We start from the raw sequence: 21,400 nt of genomic DNA on the forward strand, positions 1-21,400 counted from the left end.
CTCCGGTTTTAGTTTTTTCTACTTGTGGAAACATCCTCTCCACATCCACTCTATTCAGGCCTCGCAGTATCCTGTAAGTTTCAATAAGATCCCCCTTTATCCTTGTAAACTCCAACAAGTACTAATCCAGAGTCCTCAACCATTTCTATCAGTAACTCCATCAATCTTCTTGCCATCCTCAGTAACTCCACTAATCTTTGTGTCATCCACTGACCCTGATATCTTTTTTTAAACTAACAGTGGAAAATAATAGCAGGGCTTTTTTAAGTACAGGAATTTACAACACTTTTTTTATAACCTAGAAATATCCTTTCCACTCTACTGTTGGTGGTGTCCAAGGTCAGCAGAAACCATTTCCCCAAAACCCCAACTAGGGCCACCTCCTCAATACAAGCAAACACGATTATTTAGGCTGGCACTTGGGAATTTGCAGCACAACAGTTGGTCAAGTAGGTACATCATAGCTCATGAACCCAGACAAAGCGTCACCACTCTGAGCTACAGAAAGTCTGTGCTCACACCTGACCTGAATAGTTCTAAAGCAGTTTAAAGCTCTGCGTGATAATTCCATGAATATCCTGTCCAGACCATCAAGTGGTGGTGGTGCACGGGCAAAGTGAAACTCATTCACAGAGAGAATGAAGCTGAAAGGATATCTTCTCCAATGAGTGTAGACTTGGTGTAGAGAGCAGTGAGCTTGCGAGCGAACAGATTGCCTTTGTTCTCTCCAACAGCTTTGAGAGCCGCAGTCTCAGTCTGCTTCACTACTCCCACCTGGAAGAGAGACACACACAGTAATTTTTAGAATCATGAAACCTACAGTGCAGAATGAGATCATTCGGCCATCGAATCTTCACTGACCACAATCCCACCCAGGCCCTATCCCTATAAAACTACGCATTTACGGTAGCTGGTCCCCCTGACACGAATGGATAATTTAGCATGGCCAATCCATTTAACCCGCACACCTTTGGAGGAAGCCGGAGCACCTGCAGGAAACCCGTGCAGACACAGGGAGAACGTGCAAATTCCACACAGACAGTAAGCCAGGTCGTGAATTGAACCCTGGCGCTGTGAGGCAGTGCTAACCACTGTACCATCGTGCTGCCCCAAAATTTAATTTTTCTTTTCTATTCAGATTGAATATATCACCTTTACAATGCATTCCCTGCAATAAGATCTGGCATTGTTGTATGAATAGTGGGCAGGAGGAGAGAAATGCAACTGGCAAACAAAAAAAATTCACTCACTTTCATTTATTACACTGCTGTCAAAACAAAATCCTAACTGACTGAATTGTGTTTGTCAATTTAAATCAACGTCTGCTGAAACTTCTTCCCCAATATAGAGCCTCCCTTTCAACAGTCCTAGCGTTAACGGCCCAGTGTGTGGATTTTTAGTATAAACAAACTGGCAAATGAATTATTTTGTCACTGGTGCAAAAAGAATCTGTTCGCCTGAAAAACAATTTGCCTCTAACAAGGGTGGGGGGTTTTAGTTCAGAGAGGCAGCATAGTCGATGCAGGCTTGGAGGGCCAAAGGGCCTGTTCTTGTGCTGTAATTTTCTTTATTACAGTGTCTCAAAGGCACTTCACACGGGAGCAGGAGGGAAAAGGGTGAGTGGAGAGAGTTGGGAGGCTGGGCAGCAGGGACAGTTGAAGAGAAGAGCCAACACTCCAGTGTGAAACTGAGGGTGTGATGAACTGTCAAAAACATCACATTCTGGATCAGATGTTAAAGCAGGGCCTTTGTCCACCCTCTCAAATGGATGTAAAAGATTCCATCCCTATTATGAGGAAGGGCATGGAAGTTATTCCTAGTGTCCTGCCCAATATACATCACTTAATTAACGTCAGAAAAACACTTATCCCCACGCTGCTGTTTGTGGAAACTTGGGATTCACAAAATTGTCTCCTTGTTGCCTACATTACAACAGAGACTACACTTCAGAAGTGCTTGGCTTACTGCACTTTGGGGCATTCTCTGGTCACGTAAGGTGCTATTATAAATGCAAGGCATTTCTTTTAAAAATAGATGGGTGGTGGCAAGGTGGAGATATGGGTTATAGCTTCAATGGGAGTGGAATGGAAAGGTGCAGAGTAGGACAATGTTGGTTAAGATGGAAGGAACTGGTCTTGGTAATGGAATGACTGAGTGCAAGGCGAGGGGGGAATGGGAGTGGGATAAGAAGCTCATCTCAAGGTCAAGCAGCAGACCCATGGCGGCAGACGGTGAGTTCTTAAGGCCCAGATTAGAGGTACACAGGTGTTGACAAAAGCCAAAGAGATTGGTGTCAACAAGTACCACCCTTGTTCACCTTCACCCAACAAACTCCCCCATTCTTTGCGTGAAAGATCTTTGAGATATTACTGGAAATCTGAATGAGACAAAGATATCAATCCAGTGAGTGGAAGTAGGAATTGGAGGGGAGGGGGAAGAAGGGGAAACTGAAAGTATCTAATTCCTGCCAACCTTTCCTTCCCACATCTTGCCCCTCCGGTGGCCTCCAACAACCCAGTTTCATCGAAGCTATTAAAAAGAGCAGTCAGATGAATTTACCCAGAGTTATTGTAGAGGATGAGACTATGGGCAAAGTACAATGGAGCTTCAGTGGATTGTAAAGCTTACATCCAAACATCCGCATATCAATGATGCAAAATCAGATGCACAATTTGAAGATGTTACGTGGAAGCCTGGTGACTTCCACAATGAGAAGGAGAGACAGCAACATTTGGGAACAAGAGTCCACACCCCCAATCCCACCATGCCCCTTACACACTTGGCATCTCCTCAAGCAGGTTACAAGTTAGTGGTGGTAACTGTACACTTCGCTGTTCTTCCAAGGATAGCCAGTGTACGGAATATACCAAACTGAAATTAAACACGTTGTCCTATAACCTTTTTCCAGGAAAAAAAGGAAATACTCAAAATTAAGAAAACTTACCTTATATCCCTTAGCAACTAGCCGACGAACATGGACAAATAACCGGTGCACTGGTATGCTGGCAGTCATGAAGTTATGGTCTGGGTGACAGTAAATGTTCAGCTCTCGAGCTGCAATCTGAAAATGTAAAAGCAGTGTATTAGAAATCCTGGAAACCAATTAACTCCTGTTAGAATCTTATAGATTCCTAAGAGTTGTTCTCAGCTCCAGCGAGGATAATCCTAACCTGACTCAATATCATACATCAGTCCCTCCATCCCGGGAAGGAGTAAGCCTTTGCTGCGTCCTTCCTCATTATCCTTCCTCAGATAATGAGCCCAAAACTGCACACAATACTCCAGGTGTGATCTGATCAACATTTACTGCCCAGTCCTAATTAAACTCAAGAGAGAGTGATGGTGAGCCTTCTTGAGGTGCTGCAGTCATGTGGTATAGGTGTTAGGAAGAGAGTTCTGGGTTACATGAGCAGTAGAGTGGTTAGCACTGATACTTTACAGCACCAGGGACCTGGGTTCGATTCCTGACTTGGATCTCTGTCTATGCGGAGTCTGCACGTCCTTCCCGCGTCTGTGTGGGTTTCCTCACACAGTCTAAGAGAAGTGTTGGTTAGGTGCATTGACCCGAGCAGGTGCCAGAGTGTGGCAACTCGGGGAATTTCACAGTAATTTCATTGCAGTGTTAATGTAAGCCTTAATGGTAACACTAATAAATAAACATTATCTTCATATAATTCCAGGTCAGAATTGTGTGCGACTTGGAGGGCTACTCTCAAGCGCCTGCTGCCTTCTACATAAGAACATAAGAAGTAGGAGCAGGAGTAGGCCATCTAGCCCTTCGAGCCTGCCCCGCCATTCAATAAGATCATGGCTGATCTGAAGTGGCTCAGTTCCACTTTCCCGCTTTCTCTCCATAACCCTTAATTCCCTTGCCTACCAAAAACCTATCTACCCACATCTTAAATATATTTAGCGAGGTAGCCTTATGTTCTTTCTTATGTTCTATCAGCACCATCCCTCTGCCTGGCAACTGTCTGACACTGAACCAGACAGTACACAATCTGACCCCAAGCTGAATTCCTGACCATGTATTGGTGCTATCAGTAACACTGCCTATTTCCAATTCCATAAAGTTATCCAACTTCAACTGTCTCAACTGGTCTGCTGCTGAAGTCCTTGTTCATGCCTTTGGATGTGACTAATCCAACGTACTCCTGACTGCCCACTGACATTCCACCTTTGGTAAATTTAACTTCATCCAAAACTCTGATGCCCATGTTACAATTCACACCAAATCCATTCACCCATTAACCCCATGCCTAATTTATTTTAGCTCCCAGTTAAACAATACACCAATTCTAAAGCACTCATCCTTGCCAGATCCCTCCATGGCCTAGCCTGTCCCTTTCACTGTAATTTCCTGCAGCCTTATCATCCTCCAGAATATTTGCACTCCACCAATTCTGGCCTCACGCAGCCCTGATTTTAACCGCTCCATGACTGTGGTCGACGCAGACTCCATGGGCCGAATGGCCTCTTTCTGCTCTGTAGGATTCTAAAGGTTCATGCCTTCAGCTGCCTACGCCCTGCACTCTAGAATTCCCTTCCTCACTTTCCTCCTTTAAGACTCATTAAAACCTGTGTCTTGGACCAAGCTTCTCATCATCAAGATCAAAAATCTGCTGATATGGATCGGTGTCAAATCTCGATAACACTTCTGTGAAGTTGTTCTTGAGATGATTTACTATTTTGAAGGTGCCGTGTAAATATAGGCTGTTGTTGTTGTCAATGCAATGAAATATCAATCTAGATTATATGCTGAAGTCCTAGAGTGTGACATGAACCCATGGCCTCCTGACTCAAATAACAGCACTGCCAATTATGATAATCTGGCACTTGTGCACTGCACTATTTAAATCACTGGTGCCTTGATCACCCACATAGTGTAAACGTGCTCAGGGTGTTAAAAGATTTATTCATCAGGCATCATGATCAGTCACTGTGGTAAACCAGTCTCATCACCATTTTAAAACTGACTCGGAAATATATCACCGTTTCTTCACAGCCACTGGGTCAAAATCCTGGAATTCCCTTCCTAATGGCATTGTGGATCAACCCACAGCATGTGGTCTGCAACAATTCAAGAAGGCAGCTCACCATCACTTCTCAAGGGCAAATAGGGATGGTCAATAAATGCTGGCCAGCCAGCGAAGCCCATGTCCCAAGAACAAAGGACACTGCATACAGTGGGCTGGAGCAGAAAGCTGGAGTAAATCCTGCTATGGCTGTTTGGCAGAGCCTCAACCAGATTCAATGTCGATCATTCAGCATCTGGGGCATCCAATCCTTTAAAGGGACGATCCTGCCTCTAAGAGCTGCTGGTTAATCGGAGAGCAGAGGTCACTACTGAGATTACATCCAGACAGAGACTCACTGATGGTTGCCAATCTCAGAAGGTGAACGGGTGAATCACTACTGTCTCAAGTGGAGGACACGGCCTGGTTGGTGAGGGTTAGAAGTGTTGCCTCGAATGTGGCAATTACAGGTGGCTTTTCTTTGGATCACCAATTAAGAGGGTCCATGTCAGAAGCCCACAAGGTGGTCATGGTTTATCAGACAATGTACCCGGCTATCATTTGTCACGCCACTGGCAAATTGAAAGTGGCAGTGGGAAGAGGCCCTTAATTGGTAACTTAGGCAGCATAATTGGTCTCTGGGCAAGGAGGTCACGCACAATATCCCCGTCCGCTGGCAAAATATCATGGCAGCAAGCTGACTAATTGGCACTTCACCCACTGCGCCAGTGTCCAAGGCTACTCAAACAGGCAAAGCCAGGGAGTCAAAGTCAAGAGCTGCCTCAGGTGTGGGGAAGAGAGAGAGAGAGAATTAGAGGGCAGCAATCTTTAGAGTAGGGAATGCAGATATAGTGTGGTTCCCATATGAAGGCATATGTCTGTACTCAGCATTTTATAAGTTTGAATTATAATTTGTAGTTAAATAGCAGAATATACAGCAGTTTGGGGCAAACAAAGTCAGAATCTATTCATCCATGCCACTGAACATCTCGAGAAGGATTGTTGTAGTTGTCACTGGTGACAAACAGTTGAGGGGAAAAGCAGTCCGCACAATTCAACAAACATCAGGATTTCCTTTCGATTGCAGGGTTGGCACAAGGTCCAGGGCTTTCTGAGACACCATGGGATAATGCAACTGCATTTCGAGGATTTGTCAGTCCAGCAGCATTGCAGAGAATCAGAAAAACGATTATCAGAATTTAACAGCCCAAAGAAGCCCAGCTAAAGAGAAACTGAAGGGGAGGCAGCAGGGGACGCAGCTTTCAAAACAGAGTTCAGGCAGCAGTAAAGAGAGAAAACTCACACCTTGCTTCACAGCCTACATTTAAAAAACACATCTTTAAAAAAAAGGAACTCCCTAGAGTTCCTAATCGCATCAGCTGGTTAAAAAACAGTTCTGTGCCACACCTCAACCTAGATGAAATAGCCTTATTAGCTCATGCAATCCATCATACCAGACAGCCGGGAGCAGAGTGAAGTGTTTCACAGGCTTTGACGAGGTGACAAACAACCCCTAGCAAGTGACAACATCTAAGTTTAAGTTTAAAGTTTATTATTTATTAGTCACAAGTAGACTTGCATTAACATTGCAATGAAGTTACTGTGAAAATCCCCCAGTCGCCACACTCTGGCGCCTGTCCGGGTATACGGAGGGAGAATTTAGCATGGCCAATGCACCTAACCAGCACGTCTTTCAGACTGTGGGCAGAAACTGGAGCACCCAGAGGAAACCTGCACAGACATGGGGAGAATGTGCAAACTCCACACAGACATTCACCCAAGCCAGGAATTAAACCCAGGTCTTGGACATCAAGAAACAGCAATGCTAACTACTGTGCCACCTTGCCGCCCCGAGTTACAGGCAAAATGGACAGGCCCAGCGTTCTGCTACAGAGACCACACGGACAATGTCACTGCACGATGCATGGAATCCATGACTAGTTCAGAGGCACGAGGCAATACAGGGACATATCTTATTCAACACCATCAACTACTGAAGTTTGGAAAGATCAGCAGCCATGGGTCTTTACCAATTGAGAATAATACAAGCTGCTCACAAACAAATAAGGAATAGAAATGTACATTTGAAATTACTGAGAATAATACATTGTTTTCACAAGCAAGGCACAGTGCTCCCATAGCAGACATCCTCTGGAAGCAGAATATAAGTCACATTTGTCAATTTGCGGACTGGGAAATTTCACAGTAACTTCATTGTAGTATTACTGTAAACCTTACTTGTGACTAATAAATAAACTTCAACTTTATGGTTGCTTGGCCACAGAAGGAAATTGTCAGGGAACTCTGCAGAGCAAGCTCCTAAACTTGGGAGCAGTATTTATTTAGGAAAGTGTCAAACTTCCCTAAATAAGCAATATTTTGCTTGCGTTTCTGAAAAAAAACTGGATTGTTGATTTACATTTGGCTTTAGTCAGTCTGTAGGAGGATTTGAGGAGCACATTCAGTACTTACACAATTACTGAATCCAATCCCTAGAACAGACTGTTTTAGTGTTAGTCTCTGCGGACATGTTATAGAACATTACAGCGCAGTACAGGCCCTTCAGCCCTCAATGTTGCACCGACCAGTGGAACGAATCTAATGACACCCTAACCTAAACTATTCCAATGTTATCCATATGCCTATCCACTGACCATTTGAACACCCTTCAAAGTTGGTGAGTCCACAACTGCTGCAGGCAGGGCATTCCACGCCCTCACTACCTTCTGAGTAAAGAACCTACCTCTGACATCAGTCCTATAATTATCACCCCTTAATTTAAAGCTATGTCCCCTCGTGTTAGCCATCACCATCTGAGGAAAATGGCTCTCACTGTCCACCCTATCTAATCCTCTGATCATCTTGTATGCCTCAATTAGGTCACCTCTTAACCTTCTCTCTAACAAAAACAACCTCAAGTCCCTCAGCCTTTCCTCAAAAGGCTGACTGAGTATTGGACAGGAACTGTAAAGTAAAATCATTGTAAGTGTGCAGGGCTGATGATGCTGAGCCTCACATTAAGTATTGTACGTGTGAGTGCAAGCTCTGAAACCCAGAGAAGTTGGTTTCTTTACCAAAGATGAATGTCTTATCAGAAATCTTTGGATTTTAGTGCAACAGGTGATACTATGGTTGTATAATATGGGGTCAGGACTGATCAGATTTGAGAAAAGTGCATAAAATCCCCCGAAGCAAGCAGTGACACGCCAAAAAAAAGAGCAAATTACTGTGGATGCTGGAATCTGAAACAAAAATGGAAAATGCTGGGAAACTTCAGCAGGTCTGACAGCACCTGTGGGAGAGAGAACAGAGCTAACAGAGTCAGGATGTCTCTTCGTCAGAGCTCTGAGATGTTAGCCCTGTACTCTCTCCACAGTGACACACCATTTGGGCTTAGTGTCACGTGTTATACGGGTCCAGTCTCTACTCAAGCAACCATTTGGGAGAATGAACTGGAGAACTCCAGTTAAAATGGTTAATGTGTGACTGAGATCCAAACCAATAGCAGAAGCAGAAATGACCTTCAGTGCACTAGATATCTCAAAGTACCTGAAGCTTTGAGAAATAAGACTGGAAGCTCCTCTAATGACCAGCAAATCAAAGTCTTTGGTTCAGAATTGACCTACCTCTGCATCTTCACCAAAGAACCGGTATTTGTATCCACACTCCACACAAAGCACTGCATCCTTGTGCTGCTCTTTGATCTCCAGGAACTGCTGTTCTAGTGGAGTGTATGTACTCTTTGTCCTGCGGTTAACCGTGCCTGCCTCGAAAGGAGTCTTCACACTGCTTCCCCTGCCTGAAGCTGAAAACCGACTCCAATCCAGACTTACAATCTCTTCAGAGCGAGACTATCAAAGTGAAGGGGAGATCAGGTCAGGATTGTTCTTAAAAAAAACTGCAATCAAAATTCAGGGGCAATTTTTTGATTTTGTTTTTGTTAATTAGATACGGAAATACGTGCATATCTACAGTTCTGTGCCTATGCTGTATCATAATCTCAATACGGTGTAGTTGAGACTAACAACACCATTAATACATCACGCCATCTTCATTAAACACGAACATTAAAATTCTAACACTACAACTCTAAATGTGCAAACGTCATGCAAGTGCTTAAACTGGGAAGCAGCAGAATGTCTTGAGGAAAGAGGTGACAGAGGAGCAGGTGGTACTGCAGCATGGTCAAACTCAGGAAACTTATGAAGAAGAATTGTATTGACTCGAGCTTTAAGTTGTTAATGATTTGAGTAAAAGGTTTTCTGGGGATACAGAAAGATTTAACATTTTATCAATGTTCTGACACTTGTACAAGTGGATTATATGGAGTCTCCAAGTGTGCTAATCTACCTGATACAATCCTCTGTCTGCATCCTTGGTAAGCACAAAATCATCAAGTTCTGTGCAAATGTTGTCAGGGTTTAGATCATAATTCTCTGCACATTTAAATCTCTTGAATTGGGAGTCCACACTTGGGTCTTTAGTATCTGGTGGCTCCAACTGCCTATCGATAGAGAACCCCTTCAATCGGTCCATGGTGGATGAAGATACACCAGGATGTGTCCGTACTTGTCCTTCACCTTCAAAAGAGAGAGGAAAAGAAACAAATTCTTCAAATTAAAATCAAATTACACAGCCAAAAGCTTAAATAAAAAAGGATGAATCATCATAGAATCCCTACATTGCACAAGAAGGTCATTCAGCCCATTGAATCTGCACCGACAATAATTCCACCCAGGCCCTATCTCTGTAACCCCATCTACTTACCCTGCTAATCCACCTGCTACTAAGGAGCAATTTAGCACAGCCAATCCACCTAACCTGCACATCTTTGGAGTGTGGGGGAAAACTGGAACGCCTGGAGGGAACCCACACAAACAAGGGGAGAATGTACCCGAGGCTGGAATTGAAGCCAGGTCCCTTTAAACCTAAGTTTAAAGCATATTAGATAAAACATAATCTTGTAAACCTCATACAAATGTAACAGTAGCCTTTCCATTATATATTTCATATCAATTTTCACTACATCATTGCGTCTATCTCCACTTTTACTGATGTTTTGACAGCACTGATATAAAGTACTCATTGAGTTTTCCAGCCTCACCCTGCACTTTTAAATCATCTATCATCCCTAGTCCCAAGTAGGCCACATCTCACTGTTTACTACCCATTTGCTGTTCACATGCCATCAAAAATTTGTAAGTTTCTTTTTAAGTTGACTACCAATGTATCTTCACACTCTCTTTGCTATCATATTTTCCTCTTCACTTCCCTTCTCAATTTACTGTGTTGGCCTAGTTCTCACTTCAAGAGTTCACTTGACATGCATCGTACACTATTTTTTCTTTATTTTTCTATTATATTCTCCAATCACCTCAGCATCGTGAGGAGGGTGAAAAGATATTTCACAGAATCTTGTACACGAAGCAAGAAATGTGTTAGACAATAATACCTTAGCTTGAAAATTTGAAAACGAACTTAGTGTTTAATAAAGTAGATGAACCAACAGATACTGTGGGTGTAATGTCTGCCATGAATTATTCAGACATGTACTGAAGCCAGAGTGAGCCCATTGGTTTGGATGATCTTACATCACTTGGAACTTTTCACAGTCTTATTTCATTCATTAAACTAAACATTGAAAGACATGGGGGATCAGGCAGAAGAATAGGATTTGATTTGGTAAATTAGCAAGATAAAAGCATTTACTGCCCACCCAGAAAGGCCCTAAAGAAGGTGGTGGTGAGCTGCCTTCCTGAACCATTGCAGTTCACGTACACCTACAGTGCTGTTTGGAAGGGAGTTCCAGGACTTTGACCCAATATATTTCCAAGTCAGGATGGCGAGAGGCTTGGAAGCGAGCTTCCAGATAGTGGGGTGCCCAGCCTCTGCTACATTTTTCCTTCTAGATGGTAGTGGTCGTAGATTTGAAAGATGCTGTCTAAGGAGGCTTGGTGCATTTCATCTTGTAGATGGCATACACTCTTGCCTGTGTTGCCCGAGAGTGGAAGAGGTGAATGTTTGTGGGTTGGGTATCAATCAAGCTGGCTGGATGGTGTCAGGTTTCCTGACTGTTGTTACAACTGCACTTATCCAGGAAAGTGGAGAGTATTCCACCACACTCCTGCCACGTGCCTTGTAGATGGTGGATAGGCTTTGGGAGTCACAAGTTGAGTTACCGTAGGATTCTTAGCCTCCAACGTGCTCTTGTAGCTACAGTAGATATGTGGTTTAGCATATGAAAAAAGATAGAAGTTAATATGCAGGTAAAGATGCAGCGAGTGATCAGGATGGCAAATGGAAGGCACACGCACATACACACAATAACAGATTGGGCCTATGCCATTGTAATGCAGAAGAATGAGGTATGATCTTATTGAAACATATAATATCCTAAGGCAACCTAACAGGGTGGGTGTGGAGACAAGGTTTCCCTTTGTTAAGAGAATCCAGAACTAGGGGATTCTGTTTTTAAAAAAAAAATCAGGGTCTCCCATTTAATACTAAAGTGGAGATATTTTTCTCTCTCTTATAAAGTGGTTGATCTATGGAATGCTTTTCCCCAGAGAGCAGTGGGGGCAGCGCCAATGAATATATTCAAGGAAGAGTTAGACAGATTTTTCATTGATGAGGGAGTTCAAGGTGTGTGTGTGTGTGTGTGTGTGTGTGTGTGTGTGTGTGTGTGTGTGTGTGTGTGTGTGTGTGTGTGTGTGTGTCAGAGACAGACAGGAAGGAGAAATTGAGTCCACACTCAGATCAGCAAGAAGGTTATTGTTGAAGATAAGAAAGTGCCCAGAAAAATTCCTGAAGCAATACTAGCCTCAAACAAACAAAACCATCTTACTTTGGGAAAAGCATGACTCCACTCAGTGGAGAAATTTCCCCATTGACTTTAGTTTTAGAAAGGATTCTTGGTGCCAAACTCTGTCAAATATCACCTTGATGTCAAATGCAGTCATTTGGTAGGACAAGAAAGATTCTCCCTCTCAGAGCAGGATGATTGAGGTTATCAGACCAATTACAAGTATTATCCCATCGAGGTTATGTGCGAGAGAGTTCCAATCTGAAACACTGATTTTATAGAGCGCTTCTTTTTAGACATTAGTGAAACATTTGTGGAAACAGTGAGAACTCGACCTCTCTTTCATAAAAGTATTTATTAAAAAAAAGAGAACAATCTGATACTTCAGCAAGTTAACAGTAAGCATTTAGTCCCTCCAAAACTGAAAATATTTGTTTCCCTCAAAATCCTAACTTCTGCTCAGACCCCATTTCTAAAATAATAACTATAAATCTATTTGTTAAATCTAGCCAGTGACACAGCTCTGTACAGCTCAGGTGGCAAGGATTTAGGAAAGGTCTTCAATTCAATGAAGAAAATTATCTTTTGCACAAACTGGCTCTAGCTGAAAGTGGCTGTCCCTTTTTGTCTGCTGCTGCTTCTTCAACACCTCATCTGTATCTAAACTGCTTCATGACTCTGATCAGCAATTGGATCAATTGCAAAGAACACCCAGTTCCCTATTCTTTCCTTTCTCTTAGCTGCCGCCCAGACATGGTTAAAAAATACATGGCAATTTGATATTACTTGTGCAAAAAAAACTATACATTAATTTTAATAACATCCTAACATTACATAACACAACCCAATCAGCAGCAATGGTTTGGATTTTAAATAACTGTATTGTAGAATAAACTCCCAAGGTCACAGAGGCATGAGGAAATGACGACTATTAATTACATTGACTCTAATGCCAGCTTTGATACTGATAACCAATAAAAATAATCTGACAATTATGTACTTACCGCAACCCTTTTTGAATATTTCCCCATTTCCATTCTTTTCCTGGTTTGCCACCTTCCTGAGTTTTGCCTTGGGTTCACCTGGATTGACATCTGCTTTCTTTTTCCTGCCAGGATCCGATGTCTGGAGCAGGTGAATTTTCATGATCAAAGCAAGAAATAAATAAATATCAGATCGTGAAGATATTTAGCTTGGACATCACTAATGTTTATATCTTCTTGTCCTGCTCTTCTGAGTACAGCTGAGTCTTTACTTCAAGCTGCAGCTGCCTTCTTGAAAAGGTTGTACACCATTTTGCCCACTCAGAACTTAATCCATGGATCTTTGGAATAGAGCAGGTGTGGATGTTATCCTAAATAAGAACATAAGAAATAGGAGCAGGAGTAGGCCATCCAGCCCTTCGAGCCTGCCCCGCCATTCAATAAGATCATGGCTGATCTGTCGCTGCTCAGTTCCACTTTCCCGCCCTCTCCCCATAACCCTTAATCCCCTCTCCTATCAAAAACCCATCAACCCGCGTCTTAAAAATATTTAGCGAGGCAGCCTCCACCACTTCAACGGGCAGAGAATTCCAGAGATTCACCACCCTTTGAGTGAAGAAGTTCCTCCTCAACTCCGTTCTAAACCGCCCCCTTTTATCTTGAGGCTGTGCCCCCTAGTCCTATTGTCTTTTTTGAGCGGGAAGAGTCTTTCCACCTCTATCCTATCCATGGCAGTATAAATGGCAGTCTCTGCTATCTAAACAGACCTTGGTGTGCCATAGTAGTGAATAACGGTTGTAAACTTGCAGCCACATTCATTTGTAAGTACACTAGGAACAGATCTATTTTACTGAATTTCAGACGCCAGGTAGTCCAGCAAATAAGTCTTCAATAAGCAGCAGTGTATATTGATCAGCACACAATACTGGTCTAATCTTAAATAAGTACAGTACATCCACCAGTTCCCCTTTATCCACAGCATGAGACCAATACCTATCATCTGTTTAACAATGAAATTGCCATTAAACTTTTCAAATTTAATTGCCACTAAAAGTGATTGCCATTGGACCTCAACAATGTGATTAATAAGACATTGATACATTCTTCCTCTTCAGATAACAATCCAATTCTCATGAAAACCATAATTGAATCTGCATCCAGCACACACCATGGCAATGCCGTCTGGATCCCAATCACATGCTGTGTGTAAAAGATTTTCCTCATGTTGCCAATTACCTTAAATCTGTACCCCCAATTCTAAATTCTTCCAGCAGAGGGAACAGCTTCTCCATATGTACTCTGTCCAGACCCCTCATGATTGTGAATATCTCTAGCAAATTTCCTCACAACACTCTGTGCTCCAATTTATGTAACTGAAGTATAATCAGAACTGCAGTCTGCTCGCCTCAGCACAGTGTCACTAATTTTTGTACACAGGTGAAAATCATTAGGGGGTGGGGGGTGGGAAAATGAAGAAAGAGCTGCCCTGTTCCTCCAAACTTTTCATGGTACATAATTACACGTTGAGGTACAGCCTCATCCAAGGCATCTATTTTTATATTGCCATGTGTATTCTTCAATTTACTACTCACATATAAAATATTCAGGAATCAACCATGACCAAGTCTAAGAATTCATTCAACAAATGTGTTTCTTTTACATATTAAAGTATGAGGCTTTTCCTGCAATGTAGTACTCACTTCTTTTTGTATAGTTTTCTTTCTATGATATCATTTAGGGCACTTGCATACAGTAACCTTCTGTATATTCCAACAGCATCTACTGAGACATTGCTAAATATCACCTCCAGGTCATTACTACTTCAGAAAGAAATTAGACTAGAATGGGACAACACCAACAAGACTGAATATGGGGAGATTCACCAAAATGTGAATGAGTAGATATGGAGTATGAATTCATATTAGTAATGTACACTAACATTTACACACAAGTTTAGAATCTCAAATCCAAAAGCACAATTTAAAAAACTAAAAACTAATCATTACAATTTATATAAACAGTCCTGAAGTCATACCAGACTTGAAATGTGAATTAAATTTCCCTCTCCACAGATACTGCCAGACCTGAGTTATTCCAGCACTTTGTTTCTATTTCAGATTTCCAGCATCCGCTGTATTTTGCTTTTAATTACAACTTATAGTTGGACATAAATATATTCTGACAAATTTTGAGAATGATAGTAGTGGGAGTCGGAAATGTATCAACAAAAACCGACAAAGTCAGTTCTGTCAAATTCAGTCTGAAAAAAACGAGGGACAGGAGAGACAGAGGCAGAGTGAAAGGGACAGAAAGATTTCCCCAATCATGCAGACTGAAACTCTCAATGCTGTTAAACCTCAGCAGGTCTGACAGCGTCTATGGAGAGAGAATAGAGCTAACGTTTTGAGTTGGGATGACCCTTCATCAGATCCTGACTCAAAACATTGGCCAGAATTTTACCGGCACGCCCACCCAAGGCTCGTAAGATCATGCCTGAGGCTAACGAAGAATGCCATTCTATGACCTGCTGGTAAAATCAGGGCCATTGGCTCTCTTCTCTCGCCACAGATACTGTCAGGCCTGCTGATATTTTTCGGCATTTTCTGTTTTCGCTATTTACCATTTATATAGATGATCTGGAGGAGGGAACCGAGTGTAGGGTGTCGAAATTTGCTGATGACACCAAGATTGGGGGAAAGGCAAATTGTGCGGAGGGTGTGGAGAGTCTGCAGAAGGATCTAGATAGGCTGGGCGAATGGGCCAGGAAATGGCAAATGGAATTTAATGTTGGCAAGTGTGAGGTGGTCCACTTTGGTAGGAAGAATGGTAGGAAGGACTATTACTTACGTGGCGAAAAACTGCAGCAGGCGACAGTGCAGAGGGACCTCGGGGTCCTTGTGCATGAGTCGCAAAAACCCAGCCTGCAGGTGCAGCAGGTGGTCAGGAAGGCGAATGGGATGCTGGCCTTCATAGCGAGGGGGATTGAATATAAAAGTAGGGAGGTCTTGCTGCAGCTGTATAGGGCATTGGTGAGGCCGCAGCTGGAGTACTGTGTGCAGTTTTGGGCGCCGCACCTGCGCAAGGATATTTTGGCCTTGGAGGGAGTGCAGAGGAGGTTTACTAGGCTGATACCGGAGTTGAGGGGGTTGAGCTATGAGGAGAGGCTGAATAAACTAGGCTTGTACTCGTTAGAGTTTAGAAGAATGAGGGGAGATCTCATTGAGACGTATAAGATGATGAATGGGATGGATAGGATAGAGGTGGAAAGACTCTTCCCGCTCAAAAAAGACAGTAGGACTAGGGGGCACAGCCTCAAGATAAAGGGGGGGCAGTTCAGAACGGAGTTGAGGAGGAACTTCTTCACTCAAAGGGTGGTGAATCTCTGGAATTCTCTGCCCGTTGAAGTGGTGGAGGCTGCCTCGCTAAATATTTTTAAGAAGCGGGTTGATGGGTTTTTGATAAGAGAGGGGATTAAGGGTTATGGGGAGAGGGCGGGAAAGTGGAACTGAGCCACGACAGATCAGCCATGATCTTATTGAATGGCGGGGCAGGCTCGAAGGGCCAGATGGCCTACTCCTGCTCCTATTTCTTATGTTCTTATTATGTTCTTATGTTGCAGATTTCAGCATCTGCAGAATTTTGCCTTTATTACAGATTGAAACTCTCCAAATACAAACATTGATGGCCTTTATTTTAGTTTTAGAAGGCCACTTTGCAGGTGATAAGAGAAATTTATGTAGGTAACAGTTATAAATTCTTGAAGTCTACTAATCAGGATCAATAAGTAGTCTCACAACATCAGGTCAAAGTCCAACAGGTTTAGTTGGTAGCACGAGCTTTCAGAATGCTGCACCTTCATCTCGTGAGTGCAGGATTTCTTTCACAAACACGGCATATTTAAACATAAACTCAATTAGAAGATAATGGTTGGAATGCGAGTCTTAACAGGTAATCATGTCTTTACTGATGCAGACAATGTGAATGGAGAAAGGGTTAAGCACAGGGTAAAGAAGTGTGAATTGTCTCAAGCCAGGACAGTCAGTGAGATTCTGAATCAGAGATAATTATGCCAAGATGAATTGCTGATTGAAAACTCACTCCGTTCTGCACTGAACTCAGACTATAGGAGGCCCAAAGAGAGACTTGTTTTTCCCATTTCTGTGAACCTAACTGTGGAGAATCAGATCCCATGGTGTTATCTCTTCTTTGCCACAATGTGCTGGATTCTTAAGAACAAATAACCCCTGCTAAGTTCAAATGAATTAGACTTCTTGCAGCAGCACTTACTATTGAAATGTCAAATAATCCATCATTGTCTAAGGATGTATGTATGTTTTGAGCATTCCAACAGCTGTTATCCTATTAGCTTAACCCCATTACCCAAACACCATTAACCAAGGTTTAACTTAAAAGTACATTTCTCAGTAACTAACAAAGATTCTTTCTGTGCAGAAATTAACAAAAATTAATTGAAGTCAGGTAATTTTCTAAAATATATTTTGGAATACCAGTGTAACATTGTCGTGACATTAGATTTATATTCTATTTAAACTTAGGCAGTGAGATATTTTCTCTTCCACAGAAATTGGGTTGGATTCTTGACTCCAGGTTTACAGTCCGTTTAGTGTCAATACAAAATTTGAGCATTGGTATGAAACACTGGTAGTGCAAGAACCTCCTTAAATGGTTTAAAAGAAATATTGAAGGAATAATTAAAATTCAACAATTTTAAGTTAGTAACACGGTCTTGTTTTTGTTTTACAATTTTGAAGGAATGTTAAAAGGATTAATGATATACTGTTATCATCATGTTATTAAGCACACAGAAAATCACTTTAGCAAATCATACAGTTTGATGGAATTTGAGAAATATGGATGAATTAGGAACAAGTTGTTCAACTCAGACTGTGAATATTATGTATCACCCTACAGTGCAAATGGAGGCCATTCGGCCCATTGAGTCTGCACCAACAACAATCCCACCCAAGCCCTATCCCCATAACACCATATGTTTACCTCGACACTAAGGGGCAATTTACAATGGCCAATCAGCCTAGACTACACCTCTTTGGAGCAGAAAGGGAAGGGGCACACAACAAAAGGAATTAATTTCATGCTAATCAACTCTTTAAGAAGTGTTTCTGTTTCAGAACAAAGTGTACAGATAAGGTCATGTAAGGTCGCTGAGAGGCAGTCAAATACTCTGTAGAAAATGATAGATCCTGATCTGCTGAGGTAGACCAGATGAGTCATCTCTGCAATCCAACCATTTTTTAATACTTCCACAAGAGGTAAGCATTGCTGGCAAGGCCAGCATTTGTTGCCTATCTCTAATTTCCTTACAAAGATGAACCGCTGTAGTCCATCTATTGTAAGTCTACCAACAGTGCTGGCGTGACTTTACCAGCAATGCCTACATTCCGTAAAAGATTTTTCAAAAAGCTACTTACAACACAAAGGCAGCTCAAAGTCTTTATAAACATTCTATTCAGGAATTCTGTCTTCACTCTTAATCCTGTTTTAAAATCTTCTCTGTATTTACATATTAAACATGTTTCTCAACATATTATGAGCTTAACATTTGTCATAAGGGGTTATTTATCCTATCACATTTTAATCTCTATATCTTTTGTCATCTTGGAAGCTCTAGCTTTGACTATCGCTTTAGTATGTTTCTGTTTTTCTCTATCTTACTTGAGGTTTTACTCAGGGTAATTTATAGAAACTAGAAGCAGAAGTAGGCCATTCGGCCCTTTGAGCCTGCTCTGCCACTCATTTTGATCATGACTGATCATCGAGTTCAATATCCTAATCCTCCCTTTCCCCTTAAGCCCCAAGAACTATATCTAATTTCTTCTTGAAATCAAACAACTACATTCTGTGGTATTGAATTCCACACATTCACCACCCTCTGGGTGAAGAAATTTCTCCTCATATCAGTTCTAAAAGGTTTATCCTTTATCCTGGATGCATAATGGCACAGTGGTTAGCACTGCTGCCTCACAACTCCAGGTATCCAAACTCAATTCCTGGCTTGGGTTACTTTCTTAGCAGAGTCTGCACCTATTCCCCATGTCTGTGTGAGTTTCTTCTGGGTGCTCTGGTTTCCTCCCACAGCCTGCAAGACGTGCTGGTTAGGTGCATTGACCCGAACAGACGCTGGAGCGTGGCAACTAGGGGAATTTCACCGTAACTTCATTGCAGTGTTAATGTAAGCCTTAGTTGTGACTAATAAATAAACTTTAACTTTATGACCCCTAGTTCTGGACTCCCCCACCAATGGGAACATTCTTTCTGCATCTACCCTGTCTCACCATGTTATAATTTTATAAGATATATAGAAACTAGAAGAACAAGTAGGCCATTCGGCACTTCAAGCCTGCTCCACCATTCATCTTGATCATGGCAGATCAGAATTTAATATCCTGATCCCCCTTCCTCCCTTATTCCTTGATCGCTTTAGCCCCAAGAGCTATATCTAATTTCATCTTGAAATTACACCACCTTTTGACCTCAACTACATTCAATGGTAGTAAATTCCACACACTCACCACTCTCTGGGTGAAGAGATTTCTCCTCACCTCTTCTAAAAAGTTTAACCCTTACCCTCACATTATGAACTCCAGTTCCCCTCACTCTTCTAAACACCAGTGGACATAATCCTAACCAATTTACGACAGACCTGCCATCCCAGGAATCAGCCTGGTAAACCTTCGCTGTACTCCCTCTATAACAAGGACATCTTTCCTCAGATAAGGACACCTGAACTGCACACAATACTCCATATGTGGCTTCACCAACAGCTCTCTCCCCCCCCCCCCCCCACTTTAATTGCATCAAAACATCCCTATCCCTGTACTCAAATCCTCTCACTATGAAGGCCAACACACCATTTGCTTTCTTTGCTGCCTGCTGTGTTTGCACACTTACTGTCACCAACTGACACATGAGGATTCCGAGGTCTCTTTGAGTATCCACCTCTCAATTTACACCCACTCAAGTAATAATCTGTCTTCCTATTGTTGCTACTAAGCTGGATAACATCACATTTGTCCACATTATACAGCATTTGCCATGCAGATGCCCACACACTCAACCTATTCAAATCATGCTAAAGCATCTCTGCATCCTCCTCACAGCTCACCCTCTCACCCAACTTTGTATCATCTACAAATTTGGAGATAATACATTCAGTTCTCTATTCTAAATCATTAACATATAATGTTGGAATTAGGTCCTAGCACAGATTCCTGCAGAACCCCACTAATCACTGACTGCCAATCAGAAAAAGACTTGTTTATGCTTTGCTTCTTATCTGCTAACCATCTCAAGACAATCCCATGCAGATGTAAACTTACTGGTAGATCTTACATTACATCTGTGAAAGAAACGGGTTTGATAAACCAGGTGGCTTTTTCACTTTCAATAATTCTGCATCAATGCAAACCACAAAATGTCCTCACCATGCAGGCCTTGAGTTTAGAGTTTCAGAGTAGATACACAAGAAAGTTACAACACTCCTACACAACCTCAGGCTGCAGATACCCCAAAACTAGCAACAACAAAATAAAACATACAAAAAATTAGCCTTTAAAAATAAATGTTTTAGAAACAAAGACATCAGGAAGTGGATATCTGACAAAACAAAATTACTCATGTTATCAAGTTATCACAGTTTGTTTTCAATGTCAGAGCATGTATTTTGCACACATGCACTACATATCAAAATCACACTGCTTTTATTAATTAACCAATTTGTAAATGAATGGCACACCATAACCCAGCAATGACTGACCTGCTGCCCTGCTCTCTCTGAGGTGAGGGAGCTTGTTGCTGCATTGTCTTGCCTCTGATCATTGCTGGCTACAGGGCGGAAGAACTTGCTTATTACAGCCTGGTTCCCAGCACTCTTCTTCCCGCGGCCTTTCGTCTTGGACATTACAAATATCCAGCAGGCCCCCCGCGGGTAAAGTCCCTGAGTAAAGCCGGAATTCAGCAGCCAGATCGGCACAATTCCGGAGCTGCTACGGCAGTGTCGGCGGAGGCACGTCAGGGGCAGTGTTTAGCACTGAAGCCGGAGCTGGGACCCACGTGCTGCTGTTGTTCTGCTCTTAAAGCTGCACCCTCTTCACTGTAACACCATGGCAGGGCAACAATGAATATCTCCACTTCACTACAATGTATCACACACATTGCCTACTGCCTGCAAAATGGCCCATTTCCTCTCACCTGTTTTGCACCATTAGTAACAAAAGGTATTCCTTAAAGGGGCACCTTGTTCACAAAAATATATTTCTATGTTTCTTCGCAAAGATACAGCAATTAAGCACCACTGCATCGAACCTGAGGGAGACTGATTGAAGATCTTACATGACCATATGAACAAACACAAAAAATTTAGAAAGGAGAATGGGCAGGGACAATATTACCACTGTGGCACTGCTGCCTCACAGCGCCAGGGATCTCGGTTCGATTCCCAGCTTGGGTCACTGTCTCTGCGGAGACTGCACATTCTCCCCGTGTCTGCATGGGTTTCCTCCATATGCTCCAGTTTCCTCCCACAGTCCAAAAGACATGCTGGTTAGGTGCATTGGCCGTGC

General features: G+C 42.4%; 1 protein-coding gene across 1 annotated transcript in view; it reads right to left on the minus strand.

The window, feature by feature from the left end:
- Nucleotides 1–20,836, minus strand: part of msh3 (mutS homolog 3 (E. coli)) — a 254,211-nt gene extending 233,375 nt beyond the window's left edge. Inside the window, exons 1-6 of the mRNA XM_080189206.1 lie at nt 20,596–20,836; nt 12,822–12,942; nt 9,366–9,595; nt 8,642–8,866; nt 2,945–3,061; nt 653–774 (exon numbers count right to left, since the gene is read on the minus strand). Coding sequence (XP_080045332.1) covers nt 653–774; nt 2,945–3,061; nt 8,642–8,866; nt 9,366–9,595; nt 12,822–12,942; nt 20,596–20,739 — 959 coding nt within the window. The 5' untranslated portion in view covers nt 20,740–20,836. The remainder of the gene's footprint in view (nt 1–652; nt 775–2,944; nt 3,062–8,641; nt 8,867–9,365; nt 9,596–12,821; nt 12,943–20,595) is intronic.
- Nucleotides 20,837–21,400: the final 564 nt, after the last annotated feature.

Source organism: Carcharhinus amblyrhynchos, chromosome 5 (genome assembly GCF_965287045.1).
Source record: "Carcharhinus amblyrhynchos chromosome 5, sCarAmb.v2.hapA, whole genome shotgun sequence".
Lineage (NCBI taxonomy): Eukaryota > Metazoa > Chordata > Chondrichthyes > Carcharhiniformes > Carcharhinidae > Carcharhinus > Carcharhinus amblyrhynchos.